At 43.5% G+C, this 14,577-nt stretch overlaps 1 protein-coding gene across 2 annotated transcripts in view; it reads left to right on the top strand.

Annotated features, from left to right (window-relative positions):
* Positions 1 to 14,577, top strand: part of HPS4 (HPS4, biogenesis of lysosomal organelles complex 3 subunit 2) — a 54,353-nt gene that overhangs the window by 7,254 nt on the left and 32,522 nt on the right. For both annotated transcript variants that reach the window (XM_018564633.1, XM_018564632.1), the window contains exons 2-5: positions 5,214 to 5,349; positions 7,084 to 7,174; positions 11,342 to 11,485; positions 13,896 to 14,003. In XM_018564633.1, the coding sequence (XP_018420135.1) occupies positions 5,312 to 5,349; positions 7,084 to 7,174; positions 11,342 to 11,485; positions 13,896 to 14,003 (381 nt within the window). In that variant the 5' untranslated portion in view covers positions 5,214 to 5,311. The remainder of the gene's footprint in view (positions 1 to 5,213; positions 5,350 to 7,083; positions 7,175 to 11,341; positions 11,486 to 13,895; positions 14,004 to 14,577) is intronic.

Genomic DNA, 14,577 nt, shown 5'->3' with positions numbered 1-14,577 from the left:
TCGGGGCCTCATGAGCCGGCGGATCGCTTGTATAGTTAAAGGAGTTTAAAGGAGTTGTAAAGTCGCAGCATAGTACTATCCTGTTATAACGTCAGCAGTGTAATAAGAATACATACTAGAGTTGTTCATGATAATGCAATCAAAGCTTACTTGAAAAATCCCTTCTATATAGTGGGTGCTGCCTTCTGTCTGCTCATCACTTTCAGCAACTTCCTGGATTCCCAGTGTGCTTTGTATCTCTTTCCCAGCTGCTTGATATGATGCAATCTCAATGTATCAAGACCACATATCCCATGATGCACTGCTTCCAGCAAGCAACGATAATGCTACGTTGCTCAGACATTGAGTTCAGAAGGCAGGCTCTGTGAATTGTAACACAAATAAGTGCATATTCCCAGGTAGGGTTGCCACCTGTCCGGTTTTCAACCGGACAGACCGGTTTTGGAATCTTGTTGGTTTTGGCATCTTGTGTCCGGTTTTCCGGCCACCGTAGCCCCGTACACGAGATGTCACAAGTTCAGGCAGACGGGGGCAGCCCCTGGGTCCTAGAGAGGAATGCGTGAAGGAGGACCTTCTGCTGTGCTGTGTGAGCACAATCCCGGCAGAGCGTGCGGCTGTCTGTGAGGCTAGAGGTACGTGTTTTAAGGGGTTAATCCGGGCCGGCTGTAGTGTGCGATCGTTATACAGACAGTGCCCGATAGTCTCTGAACTGTCACAGCGCTGTCTCCTGTCCCGTTGGAGCTGCGAGGGGGGGGGGGGGGGGGGGGTATGAGTGTCATTCTTAGGCTGATTTTAGCTCTTGCTGTGACAACCTGTAAATAATCGGGTGACCAGATTCCCTTTAAAGAGGTTTCTGCATAAATCATGGACACAGGAATCTGGTCACCTTATTCTTTACAGGTTCTGACAGCAATAGCTAAAATCAGCGTAAGAATTACTCACTATCTCCCCCCGCTGGTTTGTTAGTATTGCACATAAAACATGCCCCCATTAAAAAATGCCACCCACAGGTAACCCGTGACATGTTTTGTGGGGACGTCTTTTATGTGCTATAGTACATATCACCTAAAACAGATGTCCAGATTCCATGTTAGTGCAACATCCATTTTATTGATAGTTGTCATTCAATCGACAAGCGCTTTTGGGGCCGCGCCGGGTCCGCTTCATCAGGCTCAGAAATGCGCTCGTCGTTTGAATGACAACTATCAATAAAATGGATTTGTACTATAAATGTACCGATCCTAGTATCAGTGCCGATACCGATCCTAGTATCAGTGCCGATACCGAGTATTTGGGCGAGTACTCGTCCAAATGCTCCAATACCTTCCCCGATACCAGAACTTCCGGTCAGAGGGAGATCTCTCTCCGACCAGTAGTGCCAAGGGACCATGGAGCCGGCAGAGGCGTCCCGAGGTGGGGTGACACCCGGTGCGGATACCAGGTGACACCCTGCAGTGACGTCATTGCGCACATGCGTGATTAGGTCACGTGTGGTGTGGAGGGGACGTCACCTGGTGGGATAAGCTATGCGCCGGGTCCACTGCTCTCTCGAGCAAGTGTCGGGCTCTCGGTCCTTGACACATTTGCTTTGTATAGTACATATCTGGGGTCCTGTGGCACACTGGCATCTTTGTGATTACCTCCAATGTTATTTAATCACAAAATACATGCATAGTGTACTTTACCAAAAAATTGCCGCAAGGCGCTACAGTGTTCGGGTTTGGCTTGAAGAAAAGGTGGCAACCCTATTCCCAGGGCTGAGTGACATTGTGTCAGTACATTGAGGAGGTACATGCTATGGACATCTCCTAGAAATGAATATACAGACTTCTAGATTGATGTGGTTATTGGGAGTGAGATAGAACTTATGGAAATACATATTTAGATTTTGTTTTTGACCTAGATAACCTTTAACTATGTGCTGGCAGTCACCCGAATAGGCTAGAGCCACTCAATCCTGTTACTACGATCACTGGCGATTTTTATTTCAAGGTATAGCAAATGATTGTTGAACAAATGGTTCCCTGTGGAACAGGCTACACAAACTGAACCCGAGCTAAAACCACCAGTGTAGCCCTAGCCTAAATCTGTGCTCTGGAGACACTTCCTTGCTTGCTGACAGTGTAGCATCACATTGATTGGCTGCCAGCATGAGGTTAATTCTGCCAGAAGCAAACAGATTTAAAGGATAAGTTCACCTTTTGCAAACATTAAAGAAATGCATAATTGATAATATATAAAAAAATATGCATTTCTTTAATATTTGCATTCAAGCCTGGAAAGCATTGTGATTACTCGATCACAGCTGCAAGGCCCAGGCTGCTGCACATTCTCTCCCAGGCAGAGCTCATACTGAGGTACGCAGTTTCAGTTAGGAGAGATGGGGGAAGGACGTCTGGACTTCAAACTACATTAAATCGCCTCATATGGCGTCCAGCCGCCCTCGCTCTAGGTAGCCATATTCCCGCATCTACCTAGAGGGAGGATAGCTGGACGCCGTATGAAGTGATTTACTGGTTTAGCCCTTTCCTTTCTCTACTCTGCCCAAAACAAAAACAAGATTTGGGTAATATATCCACTGAGGGTCTATTCACACTATGGGCTACATTTATAGGAACCGGGTGGATGCCGTTTACATGGCACTAGCACCCCTAGATGTTTTGGAATTTCCTATACTCATTAGAGCAGGGGTGGGCAAACTCTGGCCTTCCAGCTGTGGCGAAACTACAAATCCAATCATGCATCTGTCTCCGGGAGTCATGCCTGTGGCTGTGAATATCTTGCAATGTTCCCTGGGATATGTAGTTCCACAACAGCTGGAGGGCCAGAGTTTGCCCACCCCTGGAGTAGAGCCATCTAGGTGTGCTAGTGCTGTGCAAAAGGTATCCACTTGCCTAGAACTTTTATAAATGAAGCCCTTTGCATTGTGTTTAGGCCACCCATTTGTTCACACTGAGCTGGCAGTGCGCCTTAATGCATGGAGAAATGCGCTATTTTTTAATGCAGCACACAAATGGTTCACAGCTAAGCATCAAGGTGAGCTACATAGCAAGTGCTGGGGTGCTAATTACAATCCACTATGCTGTGTGAAATGTGTAATAATAATAATAATAATAATAATATTATTATTATAGATAATTTATACAGTGCAATAAAAGGAGACAATACAAAACAAGAGTGTAAAGCAGGGGTAGCAACTCCGGCCCTCCAGCTGTGGTGAAACTACAAATGCCATAATGCTTATGCCACTGGGAGTCACGACTGTGGCTGTTAGAGCCTTGCAATGTTTCATGGGACTTGTAGTTCCACAACAGGTGGAGGGCCGGAGTTTTCCAACTCAAGGTGTGAATGGGCCCTCAGACCTGTTGTAAACCCAAGCTGCTGTTCTCACTGAGGACGATGGTGGAGGGGGTCATTGTTTTTATTAGTTTTGCACCAAACGTAATGAAGTCAATGATGCCGTGGTCAGCTAATTAGGGGAAACATGGCTCCAGTGATGAGAAAGGAAGGAGTGAAGTAAAGCTTCATTTATCCAGTCATGTGATCAGCAATGTCCTGTTCACTTTGAATACCCAGTCTTGTGCAGATGCCTTTCACATAACTGGATAATATAAGAGAATATTCACACACGTTGTTTAGGGTGAATTTTCATCTTACTAAGTACATCAGGTGGAAGCTGAATGCATTGTCTAACGATCCAAGCAAGTGTCTGTGTACGTGCGCCATCTAGTGGTGTGTTTGGAATGTCAGACCGGTGCACGAGCGCCATCTAGTGGTGTGTTTGGGATATTACAGGCCAAGTGTGACACGGTGGGGGGAGGAATCACGGGAATTGTCTTGTGATCATGTGTGTGATCTCAGATCGTCTTTTCTTCCTTTGCGGTGTTCGGGCAGCTCGGTCCGGGTAGATAGTTATAAAGTGGAGTGGATCTTGTAAAGGCAGTTCCGTTCCTCTGTTGTCAGGTTCGTGTAATGTAAATGGACAGACAGGGGGGAGGAATGGGATGTAAGATCCCATCCAAAGTTCTGATAAAGTTTCTATGCAGCTCAGTGAACACTGCACACAGGTCTACATGACTTGCTGACACCCTGGATGATGGTTGGTATACATTCTAGACAGGATCATATCATTTTTGGGGTATGGTTGCTTTGAATAGACTTGGGGTGCGTTATTTTATCACATTAGACATGTGTTGATGTGCCTCTTGATCTTGGCGTTTACAATTTGGAGTGGATAGGGTTAACAGCGTCTACGGTCTAATACCTGTTGCCAACACATCAAAATGTGTCATGTGTTTGGATGCGCTGCCATTGGCTTCTATGGGCTTCCCAACACTAAATTCAGAAAAAAAAAAAGAATGTTATATTTTTCAGAGCGGACCGCACTGTGATGCTGAGATTGGACAGACACTATTTTTATTATGGAGAAGTTGGACGCATGCTTATTAGTGTGTTGCAATGCATGCATTTAAATGGAAAGGTGTGACTGAGCTCTTAATCCATTGTTCTAATTAGCATTCAACATTTCTATATTATTTCAAACATGATTGTAGTAACATTTCTCTGATTTTGTATAGATTGACTTATTTTAAAGAGCAGCATTATTTGTTAGGCTTAATGGAAATAATCTCATCGCTTTCATGTTGTTGAAATAAGAAGAAATACTTTTTAATGAGCCTCATGTAAGCCCATGAACTTATTACTAGACATTTTGTGTTTCCTGCTTATAGACACAGTAGTGAAGTCTTCATTCACCCCTGTATGTTTAGGTGCCATTAGGGATTCCTGCATCAGGAACTTGTTTTTTCCTGCAGCAGGAATCCCTAATCCGCCGTTTACATGCGGCAGCTGTCACCCGTTCAAGTAATAATCTGGTGACAGCGGGCGCATTTGAAAGCGGCACAATGCCGTCACATTACATGTGGTTAGGAATGAATCACTATCCCTGGACACATCGATCGTGCATCCAGGAAGAGTGATTGTCTCCTAACGGCATGTGTAATAGGATCACATACAATTACATGCAGTGTGCCGGCGTTCTGCTGCTTTCAAATGCGCCCGCTGTCACCCGATTATCACTTGAACGGGTGACAGCTGCCACTTGCAAAAGGCAGTTTAGGGATTCCTGCTGCAAGTTCCTGATGCAGGAATCCATAAACATTTTGATAAATGTCCCTCTTTATGTTTAACTGTTCTTGTCTCTGCAGTTAAAGAGGAGGATATGCGACTGTACGATGAATGCTGCACATTGGTGACAGTGACGTATTTGTGGCTGTGATGGGATCAAGGCACACAACTGTCCAGTAACTTCATGGCATCTCCCGTTGTAGAACCACAGCCAGCATTATGGTGAGTCTGCGTATTGCAGAGCATTTCTTTCACTAGTGGGAGAGTTACTGTGTCAAAAGTTGTTGGCCCGGTTTACTTTAAAATGTTTATACAGCAACAATACTAGAATGTCAATTGTTAGGACACGAAAACAGGAAAAGATGGCAACATGTCACAACATAAGAGTAAACCCCAGAAGAAAAGTGTGGTGAGGGAGGAAGAGCTAGAGAATCATAAGTGAAGCAGTAGAGGAGATGAGAGAAGCCAGTTCTTCATTGAATATTCCTCTGGGTCTCACTAATGACTGCCCTTACAATGGATCTTTGTAATTATGGCTTGTTCTCCAAACCACTTATAAAATAAAAAGAGATAATAGTACAACAAAGAATATAATAAAATGGAAAAACATCTTAGAAACTCAATTTTTAAATGAAAATGGATTGCAAAGCTGAACCCTGGGCACAAAAACCCTAATTTACATCTATATTATATAATATATTCCTTACTAGCCACAAAGGATATTAATCCACTGTGTGTGCGCCAAATGCTTTGCATACTCAGGTATAACCTTGTAAATGTAGCAGTGACATCATCACAGTGTTGTACACTGTGCGCCCATTACATGCTGCCTGCAGAAAACTACAGGAGGGGGCGGAGACGAGACCAGTCGCCCTGCACCAGGATAGAGGGCAGCAGTGTCTGGTCTGTAGTACAGGAGCTGTTCAATGCTGGATTACAGCACAGATCTGCAAGACGTACACAAAGGGCACAAAGTGAGAATACAAATGGCTTTTGTATTTAGATAATAATAGTTTAGCCAGGATATCAGCTTCAAGATAACTTATACTAAGAGAAATAAAGGTGCTTCCCTCACTGTCCCCATTCTAACAATACGAATTGCCTGACTATCTCTAGTTGCAATACTTTCTGAGACACTGCCATCCAATAAACATGAAAAAAGGAAATTGTGAAGTCAAAGAACTAGGGAAGCACAAATACTGGTTTTGGGTATCGAGTACCGATATTTTTTTTTCCTCTGGTACTCGCCGATACCGAATACTGGAAGTCCCATCAAGGAAGCTAGGCGGCGTGTAATGACTCGCCCACCATGCTTCCTGATCACCAGGTGGCGAGGAAGCATGGAACCGGCTTTCTGGCCAATCAGTAATGTAATGACGCGTTGTAATTAATCATGTAATGGCGCGTTGCCCGGCTTCCTGATTGGTGGAGAAGCTGGCCAATCAGGAAGCCGGCAATGCGTCATTACATGGTGCCCGGCTTCATGATTGGCCGGGAAGACGGCTCCATGCTCCCTGGTCACCAGGTGATAAGGAAGGATGAAGCCGGCTTTCTGTCCTGTCGGAAAGCCTGGGGGGCGTGTGATGACACGCTGACCGGCTTCCTGATTAGCCGGGAACTGTGTAATGACTCGCTGCCTGGCTTCCTGATACCAGAAGCTGAAGTAAAGGGTTAGGCATCGGAGCATTTGGGCGAGTACTCGGCACCGATACTAGCATCGGTGCATTCCTACAAATAACTGTTCCTAGTAAATGACTAAGAATATACTGAACCCTCTGGATCAGTGTGAAAGCAAGGCAGCTAGTATATCCAGAAGGGGGTGTCAGCAGTTAGAGCCTCCATATTCTCTCACTATAGGAGTCCCTTAATGACTTATTCTGGTGCATTATGCTTTTAAAACCCGTCTAATATACTTTGCTGATCCCCCTCCCTGTTTTTCTTTTGTTATAATTGCAGGTTGAGTTACTTCTTTCTTTACGATGGTTCAAAAGTGAAAGAGGAAGGTGACCCCACAAGGGCTGGAATTAATTACTTTTATCCTCCTCAGGTAATCAACCATATCTACCAAATTCTACACAAACTAAAAAAAGGTGGCATATGAGGCAGCTAGGCAAAAATAATAGAAACACAAGACTGGGGGAAAAAAGCAGCAGCTGTGTGGAAGAAGCGACAGGAAATGATGCACTTCTGACATATATGAAAAGAAAGCCTTGAAGTGTGCACGGGTGGTCTATGTGCACTGGGGTCTGTTTCATCTTCATTGTAGCAGGCCAGTTTGCTGGTAATTCACTTTCTTGTTGGTAATTTGTGTTACTGAGGCTATGAACGCGTAGAGTAGGAATTGTGAGCCCCAACGTTGTAGCCTGCCTGCTGCTTCTCAGAGAGGAGTATGGCAGACCTCTACTAAACAAATATGATCTACACTAAGAGCACTCCTTTGTAATAGGCACTACAGGGTGCATGAACCAGTATCGGTAAAAATGACCTGACTGCAGGGATACAGAAGAGAAAGCTGACTTACTCTTCAGTACCTATTTATTTATTTATTACACATATTTATAAAGCGCTGTAAATTTATGAAACATTTTACATACTGCACATTCTCTTCAGTTCCTGCCCTCAAGGAGCTTACAATATAAGGTCCCTATCACACATGCATAACACATACCAGGGCCGATTTAGACAGAAGCCAGTTCACCTTGTCTTTCGAGTTTGGGAGGGAACTGAAGTACCCTGAGGAAACCCATGCAAGCAAAGGGAGAACATGCAATGCAAATGCAATCGGGGTCCCTGGTTCGAATCCCATACAACAGATTTTGACTCTAAACAGACTTCTAATTAGGAAGTGGTTCTGAGCAACCTACAGATGGTGTCTGGGATTCAAATCAGGGACCCTCAGTGCTGCAAGGCAGTAGTGCTAACCACTGGGCCACTAATGCAGTACTCGGGACATTTATCAAGAAAATGAGCGACGCAATTAGCCACAAATCAGTCTTTGTGTGTTCCAAACCAGAAAAAATAGTGCATGCAGTATTTTTTTCCCCCCACACTGGAATGGACTGCTCTGATGTGAACAGTGCCCAGGAATACATTGGGATGCATTTCAGTTGTGGACAAAAAAACGTTCTGGTCCGGATATGGTGTGAACAAGCCCTAAAGCGTCTTTGTCAGTATAAAAAAAAAAGAAGACATCCCTGCAAGGAAGGCAGTTCATACTTACCCGTCCCTATGGACATGCAGATGAACTGCACTACACTGGAAATCTAAGCTTACTGGGAGATTTTTAGCATCCTGCACTCTTCAGGTGTATCCGTTGCCTGGTACTCTGCTGGTTCCTTCCGACATCCCCTACGCCACTACTGTGTCCTGCAGTGACATAAGGCCGACACTCAGTTATTCAGCAACATAGCGGCATGGGCAGTAGGACAGGAAGTGTTTTCTTTGCAGGTACGGCTTTTGTTAATTTTATATAGCAACAGAGGCACTTTGTGGCAGTTACCTAACACAGAACCATGTGACATAAGGCTGCAGTTCTACACAGAAGTACAAGATAGGCCTTCTGAATCTGGCTGCAGGGATTACATAGAAATATAGGGTTATTTTCACCACAGAAGCAATATTTCCTGAAGAGCGTTACCAGGTCATTGATTTCACCTTGATCCTATGGTTGTTCTTAAATAGTTTTTCCTGACGTGTCGTACATATGTGACTTTCCTAGTCCTCTGGGCCCCCGTTCACACACATGAGACAGCACAGATATGCATTAAAGGAGAATTATGAAATGCACTCGTCCCCATAGTTGGAGCCGATGTGTGACACTGCAGCTGTCGCACATCGGCTCTATAGATCGAGAACTGAGCGATCACATACCACTGATCGCTCAGTTCACAATCTTCTCCCTGCAGAGAGAAGTGACTGTCATTCACCGCTCCGCGCAGGGATTCCCCCCTCCCGTCTCCATTCCTTCTGAAATGACTTGATGGGGGCGGGCGCAGCTGGCTCTAGAGAGGCAGAGCCAGCTGTCAATCAGGTAGTGGGGTGGATCCCAACAATATTGTTGGGCTTTGTCTTAGCTGCAGCGCGGCTCTGCGCTGTCAGCATATAGTGGGTAATAGTCTGCCATATGCTGAGTTTTGGGTCACAGGGGGACATCAGTCAATGTCTTCCTGTGACCCTAAAAAGAACTATGACCAAAAAAGGTTTGGCCATAGCTCTTTTTTAAGGTGTAAAGTGTTTGGGCAGCCCATGATTTTAATAGGCTGCTAAACGCACAACAATTCCACTAGGGCTGCAACAACTAATCGACATAATCGATTATTGAAAAAGTTGTCAACTTTTTCAATCATCGATTAATCGGCTTTTTTTTTTTTGTCATTTCTACTTCCACCGCTTCAAGCTTGCTCCTGTGATGGACTGCAATCTCAATACAAACTAGTAGTCCCATCACTGGAGCCATTTTTAAAAATGTATTTTATGTTTTATCCGATTAACCGATTAATCGAACTTAATAATCGGCTAACTAATCGATTTTGAAAATAATCGTTAGCTGCAGCTCTAAATTCCACCAAAGTGTATGGACCTTTTGTTGCTTGTGTCGCTCCAAAAACGCATGGTACTTTTGTACCATATGCTTTGATGCACTACAATACACATGCTTTGCCAGGTGTGTTTGTGATGCCATTAATATTGAGTGGCACCGCAGAGCATTTACAAAAAAAAGACACGCGTTTTCATGCACGTAACGTTGCCCTGGTGTACGGGGGCTTAGGCTCCCTTCACACACCGCTCTAAACATTTGGCGGCCACAAAATAATACAAGCGTAATTTTTTTTCTTTGGCAGATGCCGCACGTTCGCGGCTATAGTAATAGCCGCAAACAAGCAAAATTCGTGCAGTTGTAAAGATTTTTGCGATTGCGTGCCATACGGTCTTCCGCGTGGGAAACTCAAACGCTATCTGTGAATGGAGCTTTACTCTTCTGTTTTCTTTACTTTTGTATTCATTTTCTATTCATTCTCTATCCTGAAGGTTGCATTTGTGGAATGAGTCATACCAAAAGAAACATATTTGCATTTAGTACCTGTAAGCGCCATTTCCAAGTGACCACTTGTGTACTTTTTGCATTCGGCTGCATCTCTCATTGCAAAGAAGAGAGAATGCAGCTTTTAGCCTGGCGATCATTTGTCCACCAGATGGCGCTCTGCTCTTATGGTGTATTGAAGAGTCATGAGTAGTTCAACTTCCATGTTCTGCTAGAAGCAATGCATGCAAATTTGCTGATAAATGAAGTTCTTTGTGTTCAATGCCTTCTGAGGATATTCCATTGGCCAGTAAAAAGTAACAGGATGTACAATTTTAGATCTGCATAGTCATTGTGGAATTTTTAACATATGTTTTTCTTTCTTTTAAAAAGAGGTCCTCTTCCCGAAAATATATTGGCTGATGTCACCCAACGACATATATTTCATGATAAATGCTTATTTTCAGCGTTACAACTGAATATATATAGATATAGATATATTTATATATCTATATATATATATATCGTATGTATGCATTTGTTTGCTTATTGAGGAAGGGAAACATAGGCAGGAAATGTAAACATTGGGAACTATTTCCTAATAGGAAATCTGCCTGGTAGAAAACAATAAAAACCTGCTAGTGTTTCTTAACCAGGGTATACATGGATTGAATTATGGCCATTTTCCTACTGAATCGGCCTGAATTCAATCCATGGGTGGCACCTTCTGGCTCGGCAGAAGTCAATTCTTCAATTGACTTTTGTTGAAGGAGCCGGGTGGAAAATTGTGGGCTGATCAGTGACTGCAACCAATCAGCTACAGTCTCTGGGTAGTCTGACAGCTGTGGGTGCCGGGTGTCAGAATACAATAGCAGCAGGGAAGAGTCCTCCATTTATTCTGTTTAGTGTGGATGGGGGAATCAAAATCCTTTTCTCATTCAGCCCCACACGGGGGAGGGCAGGGGCTGAATGAGAAATATCCTAATGTTTATGAACAGTTTAACGCTAACCCCTCTTTTTAAAACGTAACTATTTTTTGTACTACTACTTTAAAAATCATGTTTGTTATTGAATAAAAGTTACAATATACAAAATACAAAAGTTGCCTTAAACTTTTTTTTCCTTTTTATTTAGTAGTCTGGGCTTTTTCAGTAGCTTCTCCTGAATTCATTCCCATCATCTCTGCTTTTTTAGACCTGTATTGACCAACAAGAGTTACTGTGTGGCCAGATCGCAGGGGTCGTTCGCTGCATCACTGAAATTTCCAAGTCTCCTCCGAACCTCATCAGACTGCGCAAGCTGAAATTTGCCATTCAGGTTCATGGCGAGTATTTGTGGGTGAGTGTGCTTTGATTGAATAAGAGTTTACAATACAATCCATAAGTGACATTCAAAGACTAAATAACAATCTTTGACTATATTAAAGTGCTGCCTCAATACAGATTTACTAACTGATGTCAGCCAGAGTAGTAATATTGCTTCGTAACATCTCCAAAATACGCCCCTTTCTCATCAATGAAACCTCAATACTACTCATCCACTCACTTGTTATATCTCATCTTGACTACTGCAACTCCCTCCTCATTGGCCTTCCACTACACAGATTTTCCCCTCTTCAGTCTATCATGAATGCAGCTGCCAGACTAATCCACCTAACCAACCGCTCAGTGTCTGCAACCCCCCTCTGCCAATTCCTGCACTGGCTTCCACTCGCCCAAAGGATAACATTTAAAATATTAACAATGACTTGCAAAGCCATCCACAACTCTGTACCCTGCTATATCTCAAACCTTGTCTCAAGTATCACCCTAACCGTCCGCTCTGCTCTTCCAAAGACCTCCTGCTTTCCAGCTCACTCATCAACTCCTCCCATGCTCGCCTCCAGGACTTCTGTAGAGTCTCTCCCATCCTCTGGAACTCTTTACCCCAACTTGTTCGTCTATCTCCCACACTGACTGCCTTTAGGCAATCCCTTGACTCATCTCTTCAGGGAAGCCTATCCCAACTCGACCTAACCGCTCAACCATCACGTTCTCAAACAATTCATCCCCACACAGCTACCTCCTCATCTATCACTTCCCCCTCCCTTTTAGATTGTAAGCCCTCAGGGGCAGGGCCCTCCTTACCATCTTATCTTGTTTTGTATTGTGATTTGTAATGTCTTCCTTATATTGTAAAGCGCTGCGCAAACTGTTGGCGCTATATAAATCCTGTATAATAATAATAGTGGGGAAGGAGTGCCGAACTAGCGGCTTATCTGAAAGCTTACATATTGGTGAGACTTATTTAAGCAGGACATGTAGTTGTCAGGACTAGTTCTCTCCTTGTTATAATGTGGATCTAATTATACTTTAGGTGAGGAGCAGGAAGAAAAGTATAATATATGTCATTTCCCAATCAGAGTGGGCCCCCACAACACTCTTATACAGTACAGTACTAGGTGGCTGCATTGCACTCCACAACTTCACCAGGAGGTGGCAGTAAATGAATTGTGTCATTGCAGTAAATAAAAGTAATTCACCGACACACACTTGAAGGGTTTTTAAAGTATTTATATGTTTATGCAATACCCAATGTCACAAACTGACATATGACTGTCGCTCTGATGAAGGATCCCTGTGCGGACCCGAAACATTAGCACCGTATGACAGTATGTGACATTGGGTATTGAATAAACATATCAATACTTTAAAAACCTTCAAGTGTTTGCTGGTGAATTACTTTTATTTACTATTAGTGTTTTGCACGGCGCCATCCGTGTGGTCACCTGGGCACCACATATACCTTGTGGTTTTGAGACCGTGGCAGTGCGAATGGGATTTGGACTTTGTTGTGTCTTTGCAGGGCTCATTATGATCACACATAGCAGACAGGAGATATTCCATGCCACTGGAAATCCCTTTAGAAAGAATTTTAGTTCCATTTTTAAAGTGTAGCTCGGTCGTACAGCATTTTCACCAGCTCACCGCAATGTTGGTGCTGTACTGCATGTTGGGGTTCACTGCAAGGCAAGTTAAACTGGGAAGTTGTAGAGTGGTTGCTGCTCAGGATTAATGTTACTGCATCGCACCAACATGTATTAGGCCCCTGTCACATGGGCAACGTCTGTTCAGACCACCCAGGGATCTTTGAACAGATCCCCTGCTAATCCGAGCAGTACAGAACTCTTGTGATGTCCGATTATTTCTTTATTTTTTTTCCCTATTAGCCGAGCTAACCAGACCCATGTTAGGTTTATAGGGAGTCAGATGTGCATGGACATGTGTTTGTTTACATCCCATTACCTCCAGCATGTCTTGTTTTAGGTCCGTCAAAACTGAACTCTGTTCCATTTTTTTTTTTTTTCTGATTTAGACTGATTAGTATAGAAGGTAAACGGTTGCAGGTCCGTTTATATCCCACTTCCCATAGCCTTACATTGGGATTTTTATCAGATCTATCTCAAAAGCTGATGGGCGGACCTGATCGGAACACCATGTGAAAAGGGCCTTACTGTAGTGCACTGGTGTAAATGGGCTCTAAGGGTGAAGTGGGTGGGGATGGGATAACCTAACGGGCTCAAGAATAAATTACTGCCTTGGGAGGCAGTCTATAACGGCTAAACATCCAGTATTTTTTAGATTTTATAAGCAGTTTGACAAATGTTGTAGATACTTCACAGTGTACAGCATTCCTGTTATTGTTCAACAGATTTGCTAGGTTTAATCACTGAGCCAGCTCTGCCTCATTGCTTACTTTCTTGTTAAAGGCGCTTGGATGCTCAATGGATATCGCCGATGTCAGCTGCAAGTGTTTTCTTGAGGATCTTGTTGGGCTCTTCCGGTTTTATAATGGACCCTTATGGCATGCTTATCGGGTAGGTATCGTTCTGCAAAGGTGGTTTTAGCAGTGCTTAGTGAACCTGCTTTAGAAGGGTAGGACCTAATCCCTAATAATCCCAATACATAAACTGTCAGTAGATTTTGCTTATGGTCCCTTCTGCATCGCCTAGATACACCCTGCTATTTCTCCATTGTCTGGTAGTGGAGAGCAGTTGAATCCTATCCTACAATGTAGTTCCATGGTGCAGAATGTAACTGTGATTAACAGGCATTTAATGGTGAATGAGTGATGATCAGCCAACTGATCATTCACAGCATAAAATACAGGTCAATCCTAAGTAAATTACTTTTAGTTTGCTAAAACACTGTGGAGGGGAATTTATCAAAACGGGAGCAGACAGAATCTGGAGCAGTTACCCCGGGCAACCAATCAGCTTCTCTCTTCAGTTTGTTCAGTTGAGCTTTGAAAATGAACGAGAGAAGCTGATTGGTTGTCATACATAGCTGCTTCAGATTTTGTCTGCTCCAGTTTTGATAAATCCCCCTCTCTGTATATTTAAACAATTTTTTAAAATAAAATTACTTATATATATATATATATATATATAT

The sequence above is a fragment of the Nanorana parkeri genome, unplaced genomic scaffold, assembly GCF_000935625.1.
Source record: "Nanorana parkeri isolate BGI_ZX_2015 unplaced genomic scaffold, ASM93562v1 scaffold767, whole genome shotgun sequence".
Lineage (NCBI taxonomy): Eukaryota > Metazoa > Chordata > Amphibia > Anura > Dicroglossidae > Nanorana > Nanorana parkeri.
Note: the sequence above shows the minus strand (reverse complement) of the source record. Positions and strands in the feature narration are given on the sequence as shown.